Consider the following 18,697-nt stretch of genomic DNA (forward strand, 5'->3'; position numbering starts at 1 on the left):
AACAAATATGTAGATCAGAAGAATCATTATTGCAAAAATCCTTTTTGCCTTGTTCTATATTGGAAATAAATTATGCTTTTAGTTCATTTTTTAATCTTCATGCATTTAAAAAAACTTTGTTTTCCACCTGAAATCATAGATTAATGATTCTTAACAATTAGTTTATGTATCTAAAAATTGTGAATGCCATTTCCAAAATACAGCTCAAGTAATAAATCAAGGCAGAAAATATAAAAGATATTCTCTAACTACAGGATGTGTTAGATTTTGAATGCTAAGCAGTTAATTGCACATCTGGGAAAATGCTGATGTTTCACATCTAATCTCTTTAGATTCAATCACAAGAACTTTCTTAATGTGATTTGCTTAAAAGGTATGGCCTGCAGTTTCTATAGGAATAAGTACACTTGAGTTTGAATGCAGTGTTATCCATCTCTTAACAGAGAGGTGATAGATTCAGGGTACAGAAATATACTTTTTTGAACAAGGAGGATTTTTGTTGTGCTTGACTATGCATATTAGTTTTGAAGCTTCCCCCTCCCCAAGTATATTGGGAGAAATATTTTAAATTTTTTTTTAAAAAAAGGTTAAAAAACCATATAAGATATTTTCCCAAACACTTTTGCAGAGATCCAAGGGTACAATATTATATACATGGATGTATGTATGCATGTATTCATTTGACTAATATGCACTGTTCTAACTCGCTAGATATAGAATTATATTTTTTTAAAATGTTGATCGATTTTGCTAATTGTTTTCTTCTCTCTTTTAAAATCTTTTCTGAGAGTGAGAAGAGATCGGTGTGTGTGTAAAATTTAGCGAATGTTAAAACAGAAGAAAATTTTAAAATTAAAATATTTTTCGGAAGTGCAGAATTTTCACAAACCAGAAACAAACAAATAAAAAATGTTCTCTTTTAAATGCTTAACTGGATGATTAAAAAATATTTTAAATGGTCATCGTAGTGTCTGAACTGTAGAATTTCTGCAAAATGCTCTGAAATCATCTTGGGCAACTTTATCTTTCTGCTCTGAATCACAGTTCTATAGCGCATCAATTGATCCGGTATCAGTGTTTTTTTTTATTTGGGGCCTTTACTCGGATTCATTTAATACCCTCGGGTGATGGCACGCATTTTTAATTCCCCCGGGTATCAGTTGAAAATCGTTTCTCAAAAACCCCGCTTTTGAGCAGATTTATGCCGATGACTTCAGCCGAACCGGCTCCACCCTTGCTTGCCTCACACTCAGCTGGGAACTTGGGTGATGTAGACTTCACTTTCCCTGGCTGTAAATTGGGGGGAATCTGCCATCTGTAGGTGTGATGAGGCTTAATTTGCTAAACTCTGCAAATGCCTTGAAACTTCTCAAGGAGTAAGCGTTACTTAATTTACCGCGGCAAGGTCGTCCCTTACTTTCCTTCAAGTGTTTGCAGCTAAAATAATATCTTAGTCAGGAAACGTGGTAATAATGTTGTAGACGAGCTCCCCTTTGATGGCATTCCACCATCCATAAGGCATAATGACTTGATCTGGGCAATCAGACGACTAAATAAATATCCCGCTGCATTCAGGCTTGCATCACCTCCTTCCTCTCTTGTAGATTACTGAAAGTGACCGGATCACAGCAGGGGCCCGGGAAGCCTAGCCACCCGGATCCGAGCTCCCTGTGACACCTGGCACACTTTGCTAGCATCCTCCGCAGCGGGCTGCTGTTAATGCTTGGCCCGGAGGCTGGAGATCGGGCAGCTTCGCGCCCCTCCGCCCCCAGCCACTCTTCGCACTCCCCCCACCTCGAATCCCCCTCCTCCCCCCCGCCCTGCGTCTCCTCCTCTTTGCCCCTCCCTTCCTCGGTAGTCTTCTCCGCCCCGTGGAATTCCAGAGCCCGCAGCAGCCGCCCGCGTCGCCGCCCTCGGGAGGCTTGTCCCTTGACGCCCGCCGTAGCCGGGTTCTCTCTCGGCTGGTCGCCGTTTCCAAGATGGCCGCGGCGCAGACGCTCCCGGGCCGAAGGGCTCCCGCCGCCGGATAAAGGCGGAGACGGCGTCCAGCAAGCCTCACGGCCCCCGTGCTTCCCCTAGTCTGAGCCCGGCTGCAGCCCCACTTTCGCCGCCGCCATGCCGGGCTCGGTGCACGGATGAGAGAGGCAGTCGCCGCTCCCGAGCTGGTCTCCCCTCCCGCAGGAGCCGCCGCCGCCGCCGCCGTCAACGCCATGGAGGAACCGCCGCCGCCGCCACCGGAGCTGCCGCTGCAGCTGAATCTGGAGGGTTGCCAGGCGGCAAGGTAAGGACTGCGGCGGGAGAACGAGATAGCACCTCCAGCCCCTGCCCGGGTTCTAGCTGAAGGGGACGGGGGCGGGGGCAGCTGCAGCTGTTGCTTCCCGCCAGGTAACTAGGGGATGGGGGCTCCCAACCTCCCAGCGGGGGAGCTCGGGGGTCGCCCCCTCTGCTCAGGTGCTGCAGGTCCGCCGGGCTCGTTCTCGAGCCCACGCAAGTGCAGCCTACTCGTCAGTCCCGCATTCTTGGGACTACCGGGCGTGCAGGAGTCTGGTCCTGGGCGGGGAGGTGGGGAGAGGGGGAAACGCTTTCTTTTTCCCGGGGGCACTTCTAAAAAGTGGGCTTCTCGCTTTTACAAAAGGAATAAAGACCTTACTCCCGCGGCGCCCTCTCCCCGCCCCCTCCCCCTTTCAGAGGGAGCAGATGTGTCTGGAAGGGAATGTGTTGCCTATTCTTTCTCGCCTTCACTTTTTGAATTACTTTGGGCGCACCCTGCTTGCCTCCCCCGGGTAGCCCGCAGTCCGCGGAGCAAGTCAGTCTAGCCGTTTTTTCTTAATTTTTTTTTTTTTCCCCTCGAGTATCCTGCCGTCAGCATTTAGACTGGGGCCTTTTGTGCTTTGACGGCGGAGTAAGCAAACGAACTGGTCCACACGTTTGAGTAATGTCACGCAACTTTTATGCCCGGGCATGAATACCTAAGCCGAGTTTGGGTACCTAACGAATGAATGTGTAACCTTCTACTAACTACTTACTTGGATTCATTAGTGAGGATATTGATTTCTTGCTTTTTTTTAGTTGGGAGAGAAATTTCATGAACTCTTCCATGCATCAAAAGATTCTTTAAAAAAAAAAATCCGTTTGGGTACCTTCTCAATACAAAGAAGGGCTTAACTCCTCCATGCATGAATTTCCAAAAATAAAGTTCATCACCTGGTGGCCAACTTTATGGGTTTGATTGTCTCGAACTTAGCTAGGCCGGCTCTTTGAGAGATTGTACTGAAGTAGGACCTGCCGGAGCTTGCTTTTAGCTGGAGCTCAGGGTCATCTCCAGGCCACAAGGAAGCCTTGGAATGAGACTACAGTGGAGTATTTAAACTCAGTACTGTTTTAAGAAACAAACTATTTGCTTTTTGCTTTAATACCTTTGCTTGCATATTCAAGTATCCTCCTCTTTTTGCTTTGCAACTGGAATGAATTTTCGAAGTACTGCCCCCTGTCTTCCACGGTGCAAATACTTCACTTATTCTGTCTATGCTTGTTATTTCAAGTCAAGAAAGAGTTTTTAAGGGCTTACTGTGTGGTAGGAATTTTGCTAAGTACTGTGGATATAAAGAAAAAGCAAAAGCAAGGTCTCTCCCCTATAGGAGATATTGATCTAATGGGAGAGTGCATGAAAAATGACTTGGAACAAACAAGATCTATAAAGACTCAATTGGAGATAATAGAAAGCACTGGAATTATAGATGATCACGAAAGCCCTCTTGTAAAATAGAAGATTTTAGCTGCTCTTTGAAGTAAGCTAAGGAAGATAGGAGGAGTTGATGAAGGGAAGAGTATTCTGGGTATAGCAAATAACCATTGAAAATGCCCAGAGCCTTCAGATCTAGTGACCTGTGGGAATTAACTGCAGGGAAATCAGCCTCTGGATTGCCTGGTATGTTGGGGGATTCTGGTTTTGAAGGGCTTTGAATGCCTAAAAGAGCCTAAAGGTAATAGGGAAGCTCAGGAGTTTATTCTATGGAAGAGAGGGGAAAGGGAAAGAAAAATGACATAGTCTGATCTTAGTTTTAGGAAGATTAATTTGACGACATAATGGAGCAGAAACGTAATAGAATCTTTTTTTTTTTTTTTCCCCTTTCCTGTCTCAAGAAGTAAAAATGCAAGGGGGAAGATGGAGTAGTTTTAGTTGGGAATAAAATTAAAAATGGTTTAGTGGCTAATGCTGGGGTTTAAATGAGGTTTGTATTTATAATCCTACTTTTTGTGAAACTGATATGAAATTCTTCCACATATGTTAAAGAACTAAAAATAGCATTCATAAAGTGCTATAAAGTTTGCAAAATGCTTTACCATCATCCCATTTGATCTCCACAAAAACCTCAGATAGATTGGTGTGATTACTATTCCCATTTTATAAAAGACTTTTTCAGGGTCATTGGGCTTATTAGGTGTCAGGGGTCTGATTTGAAGTCCTGACTCCAGGTCTGACACTTCATCTGTTGCACTACCTGGCTGCCTCAACTATGACATTTATATGTCAGTTAATTGTATTGTTTGCGATTCAGTGGACAAAGATGGGTTTGTGTGGTTCACTATTCATTTCTTTGACACACTTTAGTGAAATAAGGAAAATCAACTAGGAAGTGTCTGAATCTGCATTTGAACCCTGATGTTTCTGACTCCCAATGGTTACTGAGCCATCTAGCTGCCTGTAGGATATTTGAAATGAGTTTGGAAGGAAACCTAAAGCAGAGTTGAGGTTGGGCATGGGAGATAGCCAGTAGAAAGTCATGGAGATGGGACATGGAATATAATATGAGTTGGGATTTTCTTTTTGGGGTATGGTTTAGACATCATAGGCTGTAGGCTGTCTAGAGTGGTGACCACAGTGAGAACAAGAGGACTTTGTCTAATGACTAGACATTCCACCTCTTTATTACCAGGATTTGATTGAAAGTTTTGAGGTACTTGTTGAATTTTATATTGTCAATCGTTTCTTAGGATCAGACGCAAAAAGATACTCTTGGTTTCTTGCTTCTTATATGCAAAGTTCTTCCTGGATTCTTTTGAAAGACACGGATATAATATCTCTAAATGTCATGTTGCCAGTTTCTCAGCTTTTCTGTTGAAGAAAGTGATTTAATAATTCTGGCTGCATAACCATGGGCAAGTCATTTAACATTTTTAACCTTGGTTCTTTACCTCTGAATAAAAATTAATGTTGTGATCAGATTACCTCGTACAGTTGTTGTGAAGTTTAAATGAAATAGATGAAAAATACTTCATAAACCTTGATGAACTATAAAAATGTCACTTCTCATTGATTGATTTTTTTTTTCAAATTATTTTTATATAGTCTTTTCATCTGACTAGAAGATATAGCTGATAAATATTTTCACATTTGTCATTAGGGCAATGGAGTCGTGTTTTTTTTAAAAAAAGGCTTAGGGTGGGGGGGAGAGGAAGTATGTCAAACATAGATGTTTTCACATAATGCTTTTCTGTTTCAAGTTATTGTTTTGAGAAGGTGACAAAGGGAAAGGACAAGTCAGCTTATGGACATTGTTCTTTAAATTTAAGTCAAATTTAGGTGAAATTTGATTTAGATCTAATTGCTACTAAAACTGCACCTATAATTTCATGTCTTACATAAAAATCTTATTGGTCACTTAAAGACTCATACAAAACTTTGTTTTAAAAATTTTTTAAATATGAGGTATTTGCTACAAAAATATTCCTCAAAAACCTATATTGATATTTATGTTAAAATGATCTTTTTATTAGGCATGCATGAATCTGCTTTAATTTTAATAGGAACTCTTTTATGAATGATATATATTTGACACAACATTTGATTTGTATCTATTCCTCTATGATCTCTCATTCATGTATAGTATAGAATGTAGCTTGGATTCAGTAATTCTTAATGATTTAGTTTTAGATGAAAAAATAAAAATAAAAATTTTTGTTACGTTGTAAAAACCTATTCATTTGTCATGCTTTGGCATAAGTAGCATGTTTGGTGTATCATTTGAATGTCAAATGTTTATAAAATACTAGCAAAGATGATTAATCTACCAAAGACGTTTATAAAATACTAGCACCTTTGCTATACCACAGATAAACTATATTGGTTTTTTAAGAGTTAAGTATTCAGTTAGTCACATTTTTAATTTTCAATTATACTTTCTGTAATTTTCAATTATACAATGTGCCACCCTTGAACTTTACAGGTTTATTGAATTTGGTTTATTAAAAGATCACTGACACAGAGACATAAAATGTATTGAAAATTATGTTAAAAGTAAAAAATTTGGGGAGACTAAAGAAAAGTTTTTGAGAAGGAAATTTGGGTAGACATTTAAAAGTCTTATGGTCATTTTGTTAATTTAGAAATGAATATGTATTACTTGGTTTGCTAATAAAATTTATTGTTGAGTATATTAAGATTTATGAGTATAGTATATTAATAAAATAATTACAAATTCACTAGTTTAATTTATAGAATCATAGAATTTTAGAGCTGGAAGGGATCTTAGTGTTTGGTCCAAACCCCTAATTTTACAGATGAAGCAAAATGAAATACTGAGAGGTTAGGACTTGCCTAAATTAGCTAATTAGTAGTAGAGGCATAACTAGAACCCATTTTTTCAGACTATACATCCAAGTGATTATTCCACTTTATCACTCTCCCTTCAACTGTCACTCACATTTTAATGTATCCCAGATTAGTCAAATCTAAAACATCTTTGTAATCCTGGTTAGGGAATAAGTTAATAAGAAATTATTGACTATTATATCAGAATTTATTGAATATAGAATTATGTTAATTGAGTTTATTTTGACATATTTAAAATTTTTATAATAAATAGGCATAGCTCCTGAATTTGCAGGATTTTTCCTAGTTTGAGAAACAAAAAAACTTTGAAAAATCCAAAAGAAATCACTGGTGCCATAATGAGACAAAGAAAGTTTTTTTTTTTTTTAGCATTTTGGAATTTATCAGAGACCCAAAGTTGTCACCTACAGATGGGGAGTTGGGGGGGGGGGACCTAGGAAGAAAACAACTTTTAAAGCTTATTGAATGCAATTTTTTGCCATCCTCGAGGTTGTTCTACATCTTATGTCCAGAAACCAACTGCCTTTTTTTCCCCACTCTTAAAATGGTTTTCTTGAATCTCTGCCCTCACCTTTTTGAATGAGCCAATTAACATATTGTAGGATTGATAATTGGGTAGGACTTTAGAGATTAATATCTCTTTAGTCACCTCACTTTTCAAATGAGGCAGCTGAGTCCTAGAGAAATTGAGTCCAGAGGTGCATACAGCTAGTTTTGAGCTAAGATTTGAATCCAGGCCTTTGATTCAAAAGTTAATGCTCTTTCCACCATGTGATCTTTTTTCCTAGTCTTGACAAGATGAATAGCTACAATTCCATTCCACTCCTAATCTTTTGGGACCAAATCTAGAGAATAAGAATATTTTGTCATCAACCTATAAAGCAAAAGTTAACAAGAAGAAGCCCTAAAGAAGGTCATGGATATATCTTTCACAAATCTATGCTGGTCATTGGAGCAAGGCACAGTGCTTAGATGAGGTATAATTCCTATTTTCAAGACATTTATTATCTGTTAGGAAGATAAAACACTGATATAAATACAGCATTAGTATATAATATTGAATAAGGACTTTAGAGTTATGAATAGGTACCATTTGAGGTCTGAGAGAGAAGATCTAGTGTAACACTGGTCTTCTTGCTGTTCCTTGACCAAGACCATGTAACTCCCAACTCCAGGCATTTTCACTGGCTGCTTTCCACACTTGAAATATTCTCCTTTTCTACCTACTGACTTGCCTGACTTCCTTTGAGTTTCAGCTAAAATCCCTCCTTCTACAGGAAGCCTTTCCCAATCCCTCTTAATCCTAGTACCCTCCTCCTGTTATTTCCATTTTTTCCTGTATGTAGTTTGTACATAGTTACTAGTTTTTTGTTTGTTTCTTCCATTAAACGGAATTATAGGAGAGCAATGAGTGTCTTTTGCCTTTCTTTGAATTCCTAATATTTAACATAGTACCTAGCACATGGTAGGTTGTTAATAAATGTTTGTTGACTGGTTGACTGCTTGGAGATGGGGGTGAGTCAGAGATATTTTCTTGGACAAGATGTGTGTTTCTTTTGGTCATCTGACATTTATTAAGGACTATGTGCCCAGCGCCTAGGAGTTGGGGATACAAGGAAAGACAGAAATTCTCAAGGATCTCACAGTAGATTGGGGGAGACCACATGCAAACAACCATGTGCAAACAGTTTGAGATAGGGTGAATTGGAGATAATCCAGAAGGAAGGGTGGTAGCATTAAGGGGTTTTGGAATGACTTGCAGAGGTTGTTAGTTGAGATTTGAAGGAAGCCAGGAGGGGCTTAATGGATTAAATTCATTTAATTGTTAAAATATTTGATTAAAATTGCTAAAATTGTCTCATTTTCCCCCTTTCTAGTCCATTCTTCAACAAGTTGCCAATATGATTTTTCTATAGTACAGAGGTGACCATATTATTCCCCTATGCAAACTCCAGTGGTTCTGTTTTACCTTTAGGATAAAATGTGAATTCCTGTTTGTTATTTAAACCTTTCACAGTACATTGCCCTAACCTATCACACAGTATCTCTCTGGGTTTCATAAAAGATGGCTATCTTCCCTCAGTACTGGAGTACACTTTTTTCTTATTTTTATTTCTTAGAATCTGTAGTGCAGTGTCTATATGAAGTCTTTTCTAATCTCCCTAGCTGCTAGTATTTCACCCCTCAAAATCATTTTGTATTTATTTTGTGAACATTTTGCTTTTTTATTTTCAGAATCTGCCCTTAGACCTAACAGATAGTAGGAACTTAATAAATATTTGTGGGTAGATTACATTTCCCACTGTGGTCACTTTTGGGAATAACTATAATTGCCAATCTTTTTTTCTTTTTGTTTCATATGATAGAACATTGATACAACATTAAATAACAAATTATATTTATATTTATAAAAAATATAAATTGATAAGATTGTTGAGCATTCACTTTGATGGCTAATTGATGTAATAGATAGATCACCAGGCCTGGAGTAAGAAGGAGTTTGGCCTCAGACATTTACTAGCTGTAATCCATTGGGCAAGTCATTTAACCTGTTTTTGCCTCAGTTTCCTTATCTGTAAAATGGGAATGATAATAGCACCTATCTGCCAATTTTATAGTGTGGATTAAATGAGATAATAAATTTAAAGTATTTAGCACAATGTCTTTCTGGCACATAGTAGGTGCTATATACATTTTAGCTGTCATTATTATCATTTTTGTAACAGGATTAGTAGCTAGCTAATAGTGTGAAATGTCTTGGCTGAATTTGCAGATGCATTGCATTCACCTGAATTTGTCTGTGGTAGGTGCTTAATACATGTTGAATTGGAACGGCCCTGCATTGCCATAACATGACTCACTTTAGTAAAGCAAATGATCATTATTGGAAGTACTGCTCTTCCATAATATTCTCCTGACTCTTGGGTTTGGATCCCATGTCTCTAGACTTAGATCATATTTATTTCCTTAGCCCCAATTACTAGATGTCTTTTTCTTTTAATGGATTGGTAGCTTTGGTCTTTTGATTGTGTTACTAGTGGATTTTTTATATTGTGGATTGGGCATCATTTTCAGCTCACACCTTCCTTATCTTGTCTAGTTTTGTTGACTCAAGTCTCTAGTAACTCATACCTGTTAACCCACTAATTCTCCTGGAACACTATATGATCCCCCTTCCCTGATACTTATGGTCCTATTGGACCAAATATAGCCCATGAAAACAAATTATTATGTCCATCTATCTGTTTGTCTATAGTGTTTGTTAACTTTTATATAGTGCCTATCTTTAAGCATTTAATTGTGAAATACAGGTTGATTTTAATTCCATGTTTGTGGTACAGCTGTAATAATGATGTTTTAAATGCCCATTATTAATAGCATTGAGTCATATAGACTGATTTGATAGTATATGTACTTTTTTTGCCAACTGTTTGACTGTCAGTTGTAAAGGTGGTACTAGTTTGCGTTGGTAAAGAAATCTCACTGGGGAGAAACAAGTAACTATTGCTTTTTACCTTTAATCATAGAAACAAAGATGTAATCTCATTCCATTTTCTCTTCTCAGAATTAAACTTGCAAAACTAAACTATTTTATTTTACTAATTTTTTTTTTTTTTTTTTGAGTATCAACCAGTGCATACTGGGTACATTTCTACATTGTTTGATGAAAAAGACCTGAATTTGAATGTTGTTCAAATGCCATCTTTTTTCCTTTTTGGTGGCTGTAAAGTCTTGTAAACAAAATGGATGTCTAGTGATTGAGGAGTGGCTGAATAAATTGATTAAGTATTACTGTCCAATAAGAAACAAGAGATGTGAAGAATTTGGTGAAATGTGGAAAGTCTTGGGTGAGCATCCCTCATAAATGGTCATTCACTATCTAGTAAGACAACCTATAGTTCTAATTGTTAGGAAATTTTTCCTTATCTCTAGTTTGAATTTGCCTCTGCAGTTTTAATCAACAGTCATTAAGTTCCTACTTTCTTCTAGACATTATTAGATTTGGTGATACAAAGATGGAAGTGAAAATCTTTATCCTGAAGGAGCTTTTGCCCTGTTTAAGAAGATAAACCATAGCATATGTGCCTTGAAACTCCTTCCTTACCTACAATTCTCTAGCAGAAGCAAATTTTCAAATAGGTACAAAGCTACTTCCTCCTCATGCATATGGGTAAAGAAAACAAATGCTGAGAGGGAAGTAAAGGTATAGGAATAACTGGGTCCAATTAATGGATTTAGAGAGCTAATTGCTAAGAACTTAATTTTTATAACTTAAATATTGAAAGAACTTTAAGCCATAAGCAAAACAGTTGGAGAAGCATTGCCATACACATATAGATAAATACAATACATTTAGCTATGCAAGTAGTTTGTGGATTCTTAAAGGCTTCATGTAGATGATGACTTTTGAGTTGTGATTTGAAGGAAACTAAGATTCTAAAAGGCACTCATCAAAAGAGTGTTCCAGCCATGGATCTTGGCCTGCTTAAAGACATGAAAAGGGGAGAAATGGAACATCATGAGAGGAATAGTTAGAAAGCCAGTTTTGCTAACATAGAATATGTAAAAGGGAGTAATATATAATATATGTTAGAGTTATATATTGTGATGGATTCCAAATACCAGAGGAATTTATGTTTGATCCTAGAAGTAGTAGAAAACTGAGTTTTTTAAAGAGGGGAAAAACATGATCAAAGAGGTTTCAGGTAGAAAAAGTTTGTCTTGATTTGGAAGATATAGAGAGCTACATAACATGACTCTTTCTTCAAGATACTTTTAATTTAGTTGGAAAACTAAGCTACCCTTCCTCCCCCCCAATTATATAATAAAAAAATATTTAAATGATAAAGTCAAAAGTAGAATAGTAGAGCAATGGTTAATTCAATTAATTGAAGATGAGATAATTACAATTGTAATTTAGCAGAAGGAATCATCACTTTAGGCCCAGGTAGGGGATACTTATAGAGGTAGGAATCGGGGCTGGGTTTTGGAGCTAAATTAGGATTTGAGAGGCTAGACAGTATTAAGGAACCATTTCAAATAGGTGATAATAGCAGTAACAATAGCTAACTTTTATAAAGCATGCTTAGAACATACCATTTCCTACTTTTAAGGAAAATCCTAGTTATTAAAGTTAGCCCCTCTTAATGAGTTTCCACAATCTTGTGTCTAGACTGTTCACCTTCTTACTTGGTATATTTCCTATCAGTTTTTCTGGTGCTAATCTCACTGACCAAAAAAGAAAACTTTTTTTTTTTTCTCCTGTGTCAATTGGGGTTAAGTGACTTGCCCAGGGTCACACAGCTAGAACGTGTTAAGTGTCTGAGGCCAGAGTTGAACTCAGATCCTCCTGATGTCTAGGCTAGTGCTCTATCCACCTCTACCTAACTGCCCCCCAAAAGAAAACTTTTTAAGGGTTCTTATATAGGATTTCTATTTTTTCTCCTATTATTGTAATATGACTTGGTATTTAAATGTATGTTTTCGTCATTTTCAATGTAAAGTAGAATAACCACTTAGATCCAGCTAGTTTGTTCTGCTGCTGAAATGCCTGTTCCTATTATTATTACTGATTATTTCAGATCCTGTATATACTTAAATAATCTCAGTGGGAAAAAAAGCTTAATTTCATCATTCAGAAATGGAGTTTATTTGTTTTATCAGATTTCATACTAAGCCTCGAAAGTTGTGACTATTTTCTTTCTTCCTTTTGTCTTAGTCTAGTCATACTTTGGATAAGGGAATGTCTTCCAGGAAAGTTAAATACTGAAAAGATTGTCCTCAGTTTAGAGGCAGCTTTGCTCTAATATGCTACTTTTAAATTGATAATACAATTCAAATCTATTTTCCCATGGAAACAATGTCTAAAAATGATGATTAAATTCCTGTGTCTCTTTGATATTTGCAAAGAAAAATAAATGGTAAAAAAAAAAAAAAAAAGTACTATTGCAATAATACACATAATAAAACAGTACCAGGAATTATATTTTAAAAATAATCTAGCATTCTGTTACATAAAGGACAAGCACATTTAATTAGAAAAAGGTGGAGTTTTAAAATTTTTTAAATTTTTTTTGAAGCTTTTTATTTTCAAAAAATATACAAGAATAATTTTTCAGCATTGATCCTTGTAAAACCTTGTGTTTCGATTTCTCCCCTCCACCCACCCCTTTTCCTAGATAGCAAGTAATCCAATATGTATTAAACATTGTAAAGATATATGTAAATTGAATATAGGCATACATATTCATGCATTTATCTTGCTGCACAAGAAAAATCTGATCAAAAAGGAAGAAAAATGAGAAAGAAAAAAAAATTCAAGCAAACAACAAAAGAAGTGAAAATGCTATGTTGTAATCTATATGCAGTTCCCACAGTCTTCTCTGAGTGTAGATGGCCCTCATCATCACAAAATCATTGGAACTGGCTTGAATCATCTCATTGTTGAGAAGAGCCACATCCCATCAGTATTGAATATAATCTTGCTGTTGCCATGTATAATGATCTCCTGGTTCTGCTCATGTCACTTAGCATCAGTTCCTGTAAGTCTCTCCAATTTCTGGAGATTTTGAAAGAGACTTCTGAGTACTTGGGAAGGATTTTTTAAGTTAATGACACTCCTCAGTCACTTAGCTAATATCCATTATGATTTTTAATGTGAGGCTAAGATAAGCTCATTTTTTTTTAGTTCACAAACTAACCAAGAGAGGAGGATTGCCCCCCTCAAAAAAATGGAAAGGAAAAGGAAAGAAAGGGACATAAAAATATTTGTGAGACAAAATTGTTTGTCAAACAGAAAATTAGCCGAGTTGTAAGGAAAAGTGGCAAAATACTCCAGTATCTTTGCCAAGAAAACACCATAGGGTCAGGAATACTTGGACAGGACTAAAAATGACTAAGTAGCAACAATAATAAGGGGTGAAAATGGAAAGGAAGTAAGAGACATCTTACGTATAAGATCTTTCTGAAGGGTGAATCAGGTTATTTTTGTTGTTCAGTCATTCAGTTGTGTTCAACTTTTCATGATCCTGTTTGGGGTTTTCTTGGCAAAGACACAATTTCCAGCTCATTTTACTAATGAAGAAATTGAAGTAAACAGGATTAAGGGTCACACAGTTGATGTCTGAGGTCAGATTTGAATTCAAGTCCATTGTGCCACTTAGTTGCCCCAGTCAGTTATTTAACAACAACATGTGCCAGACACTGCTAAATGCTGGGAATACAAAAAGAAGCAAAAAACAGTTCCCTGCCCTCAAAGAACTCTGAGGCTAATGTGGGAGACCACAGGCAAAGAAATACACACACACACACACACACACACACACACACACACGCACACGCACACACGCGTGCATTCCAGTCATGGGGGTAGAAAAAATTCTCAGAGCAGAGGGATGGAGTGTTGTTATTGAGGAAAGGAGCTCAGTGTTGCTGATTTAAGAGTACATGGATAAGGAGTTAAGTGTAAGACTGGAAAGATAAGAAATTAGTAGAGCTAGATTGTGAAGGCTTCAGATGCCAAAAAAAGATTTTGTATTTGTATTGTATTTGATCCTGGAGATAATAGGGAATCTCTGGATTTTATTGTGTTGGGAGGAGGGTCTGATATGTGTGACAAGTCACCACTATCCTAGAGGGTTGTTTTGAAAGGAAAAAGAGATATGTTGTAAAAAGTATTTTTAAAAACTATGAAGTGCAAGGGGACAGCTAGGTGACAAATGAATAATATTGACCCTGGAGTCAAGAAGATCCAAGTTCAAATTTGACATCAGATACTTTCTAGTTGTGTTATCCTGGTCAAATCACTTAATCCTGATTGCCTTGCCAAAACAAAACAAAAAACTTCCCTCCACCCCTCCAAACCCAATAACCCCAAACAAAAAGTTATAAAGTGCAGTATGTAAAGTATTTTATACATAGGAGATACACAGCTTCTTAAATGATCTCCTTATGTTTCTCCACTTCAATCTGTTCTCCACGTAGCTGACAAAGTGATTTTTTTCCTCTAAAACTTATATATAACAACTGTTTTCTTCGGTAAATTCTAGTGGCTCATAGTTATTTCTGGGAGCAAATATAAACTACTCTGTTTGCTTTTTGAAATCTTTTAGCACTGGGTCCCAGCCCATCTAAGCCTTATTTATTATATGTTGCTACTCTTCAGACATGCTGTGCCCAACTTGCCTCTTGTTCTCACATATAGCATTTCAGCTTTTCCTGATAACCTCTCAACTGCTATTGCCTTCTCTCCACATCATTTTTATCTATTTTTAAATATACATGTCTTTCTCTGGTCTATAAACTCATTTAGAGTAGGGTCTGTTTTTACTTTTGTCTTTGCACATACTATTCATTTAATAAATGTTTCTTGATTATTACTAACATGTATAAGTCTGGCCTCTGTAAATAAGAAAATGCTTATGTTTGTAATACTAAATTATGTGGTAAAATTTTAACTGCTGTATGGTTTCGAATAAGAAGTATATGTGGAAAGAATACTGAATTTGGAATATTTTATACCTCTATGACCTTGAGTAAAATGACTCAACCTCCCTGGACTTCAAGTCTTTGAGGGGATTAGACTACATTTAATTCGATTAACTTTAAGAAATCATTCCTGGGGTGTCAATGAACTTAAATGGATGGGAACAGGTGGATTTAATTTAGATAATGATTATATATACTGTTGTGAGTCCCTTCCAAGAAGTAGAATAGTCCTCGAGGTCTATAAAAGGGTGAGAAAAGGAGTACTGGGGTATAATTTCAAGAATGACAGAAAGATATCTCAAATCCAACACAAACTATTCAACATCACAGTAATAATACGAGCCTGTGCTCTAACTACTGATGTTAAAGAGGCCAAACTTGATCAGTTCTATGAAGTTCTGCAATATCTATTAGAATAAACACTTTTTTTAAAAAGTCACATTTTTTACAGGGAATTGGAATGCTAAAGTAGGAATTTAGAGGGTAATTAGAATAAGTCAAGTTTGACCTTGGGGGTAAAAAATGAATTGGGGGCAGAGAATAATAGACTTTTGTCAAGATAATTCTCTGGTCATAGCAAACAATCTATTTCAGTAACCCAAAAGGTGGCTCTGTACATGGGTATCACCAGAAAGTTAATATTGAAATCATATTTGTGATATATTTTGTAGCTTTATACAGTCCATTAAAACAAAATCTGGAGATGATTAGAGCTCAGATCATGTGCTTCTTATTGCAAAACTCAAACTTTGATTGGAGGAAGTAAAAAGAAATCATCAGACCATATAGGTATGAGTTAAATAACATCACTTAAAAATATGAAGCAGAGGTGATGAATAGATTTAAGGAATTAGATCTGAATAACAGAGTGTCTGAAGAACTATGGACAAAGTTTGCTACATTGTACAGGAACCAGCAACAAAAGGGGATGGCAGAGGATGAGATGGATATATAGGGTCATGGAAATAATGAATGAACTTGGACAGACTTCAAGAAATAGTGAAGAATACTAGGACTTGGCCTGTTGTGGCCCGTGAATTCAAGAAAAGTTAGAGATGACTGAATGAATGACTGAATAAGTGAACAACAATGTCATTGCCTCTATTCTTTGTATATTTGTGTTGTATATATTGATTTATATTTGTTGTCACTTTCATTAGAAGAGTACAGAAACTATTTTATTTGTCTCCCCTCCTCCCCCTTTTGGTATCCTTAGTTTTTGCCACATAATGAGTGTTTGATAAATGCTTGCTGAATTGTTGGTGGAGATGTGAACTGATCCAGTTATTCTGGAAAGCAATTTGGAACTGTGCCCAAAGGGCTATAAAACTCTGCATACCCTTTGATCCAGCGATTTCACTACTGGTCTGTATCCCAAGGAAATCATAAAAAAGGGGAAAAGACTCATATGTGCAAAAATGTTTGTAGCAGCTCTTTTTGTAATGACAAAGTACTAGAAATTGAGTATATGTTCATCATTTGATCATATGATCGTCATAGTTGAATAAGTTTTGATATATGAAAAGCTTGGAAAGAATTATGTGAAATGATGCTGAGTGAAGTGAGCAGAACTAGGAGAACATTGCACAGTAACAAAATTATGTGATGATCAACTGTGATGGATTTGACTCTTCTCAAGAATATGGTGATTTAATATAATTCCAATAGACTTGGGATGCAAAATGCCATCCACATCTAGAGAGAGAACTGTGGAGAGTGAATGTGGATTAAAGTATAGTATTTTCACACTTTTTTTTCTTTCTTGTAGTTTTCCCCCTGCTTTTGGTCTAATTTTTCTTGCATAACTTGACAAATATGGAAATATGTTTTAAAGGATTGTACATATTTAACCTATATTCAGAAATAATCAGATTGCTTGCTGTTTAGGGGAGAGCACTTCCAAATTTAGATCTTGATAACAAGATGGTTAAGAGAGGTCACTGTGAATTGGAAATCTAAGAAGACTTGGCAGAAGAGGTGAGTCTTGAATTTAAGAATTAAACTCAAGAAAGGAGGATTGTGATAAGCAAAGGAGTGTGTGTGGTTTTGTTTGTTTTTTTAAATGATGGTAGAAGTAGACAGTGTAAGTAAAATTGTGAGAATGGAAATAAGTGTGGTGGTATATATTTAAGTGATGAGAATAGCCTGATGTTTTATTCTTTCATAAAAATATAATACATTAGTTTGAAGGGACCTTAGAGACTGTACTTGAAAAGGAATCCCCTTTTATAGCACATCCAGCATATAACGGGATTATCTCTTACTAGACTGGAAAACCACATTCACTCAGCTAATATTTATCAATCATTTATTTTGGATTAGATTGTGCTAGATTGTAGGAGAATTTAGCTTCTACCTTCAAAGAAAATTGATCCGCAGTAGGATTTGGCCATGCATAAACTATTACATGTTAATACAAGGCAATCAACAATTGTGTAAAATAAGCGATCTAAAAGTTCGGAAAGGGAGATTTATGCAGGCTGAGATGGTCAGCTCTTCATTTCTGCATAGTAACTGAACAATAAAGGGAAAGTGAAAACTACTTTCAACACATGGCCCATTGTGTTAGACTGTCATGGTGACCTGACTGAAGTAAACTATTAAGAATCCTTTCTTGATTCCCCTATTTGTCAGTCTTCTCTTTCTTCTCCTCAAATTAATATATACATGCTTCTCTGTCTGAATCCTTTAGATATAGCAAGCATTCTTTTGGCTATAGAGACTATTTTTCGTTTTGTCTTTTTATCCCCAGCATCTAGTATTGTATCCTAGAAGCACAGATTTTGAGCTATAAAGGACCTTAGAAGCTTTTGAATCCACTCCCTTCTTTTAGACACATGAAAAAACTGAGACTTGGAGAGTTGAAGTGACTTGCTTAGGATCACAAAACTAGGAAGTGTGTGAGACAGGTTTCTAGCTCAGGTCTTCTGGATTCCAAATCCAGTTCTCTGTCTATCATGACATCTAACTGCTTCACACAAATAGGTGCATAATAAAATACTGACTGGATTGGAATTTTAAAAGAAAAGCAGCCGCTCATTTCACATTTATGATTGATATTTATCTGTTGAAAGATATGTTTATTTAGTTTAAAACATTCTGTGATTGTTACCTGGTCATAATGAGCTTATTTTAGTTAGTTACTTATATGCTGGTAATTGTTATATTGATGTATCTATCAATGACTACCCATTGAATTGCAATTAAATCCTGTCCAAAACATTTCTCGACTCAAATTAGCCTTGCTAAATAAAATAATATAATACTTGGGAAGTTTGCATCAAATTCCTGGCTTACTTTATAGTGAGTACTTGCTTAAAAATCTCAATTTCTGATATGATGTTCACTGTAAGAATGTAGCAAATTTCTTAGGATCCAGAAGCCTAACTTCAGATTTAGGAGCCAAGTATTCTTTTGTTTGTGTGTTTTTAAAGCTTTTTTGAAAGAAAAATAAAAGGGGAAAGGTTTGAAGGATCAAAGAAGGAGCTGAGCCTTACTGGAATATACTTAATGGCAAGGAATCCTGATCATGAATCATGAATCCTTTTCCTACTTTCAGTCCAATTCCCCTCCCCTTGCACAGAGAATGAAACCAGG

General features: G+C 36.5%; 1 protein-coding gene across 10 annotated transcripts in view; it reads left to right on the forward strand.

The window, feature by feature from the left end:
* The first annotated feature begins 2,043 nt into the window (after positions 1–2,043).
* MAP3K4 (mitogen-activated protein kinase kinase kinase 4) overlaps positions 2,044–18,697 on the forward strand; it is a 126,237-nt gene continuing 109,583 nt past the window's right edge. For all 10 annotated transcript variants that reach the window (XM_051998058.1, XM_051998062.1, XM_051998065.1 and 7 more), the window contains exon 1: positions 2,044–2,281. In XM_051998058.1, the coding sequence (XP_051854018.1) occupies positions 2,136–2,281 (146 nt within the window). In that variant the 5' untranslated portion in view covers positions 2,044–2,135. The remainder of the gene's footprint in view (positions 2,282–18,697) is intronic.

This window comes from Antechinus flavipes, chromosome 4, assembly GCF_016432865.1.
Source record: "Antechinus flavipes isolate AdamAnt ecotype Samford, QLD, Australia chromosome 4, AdamAnt_v2, whole genome shotgun sequence".
NCBI lineage: Eukaryota > Metazoa > Chordata > Mammalia > Dasyuromorphia > Dasyuridae > Antechinus > Antechinus flavipes.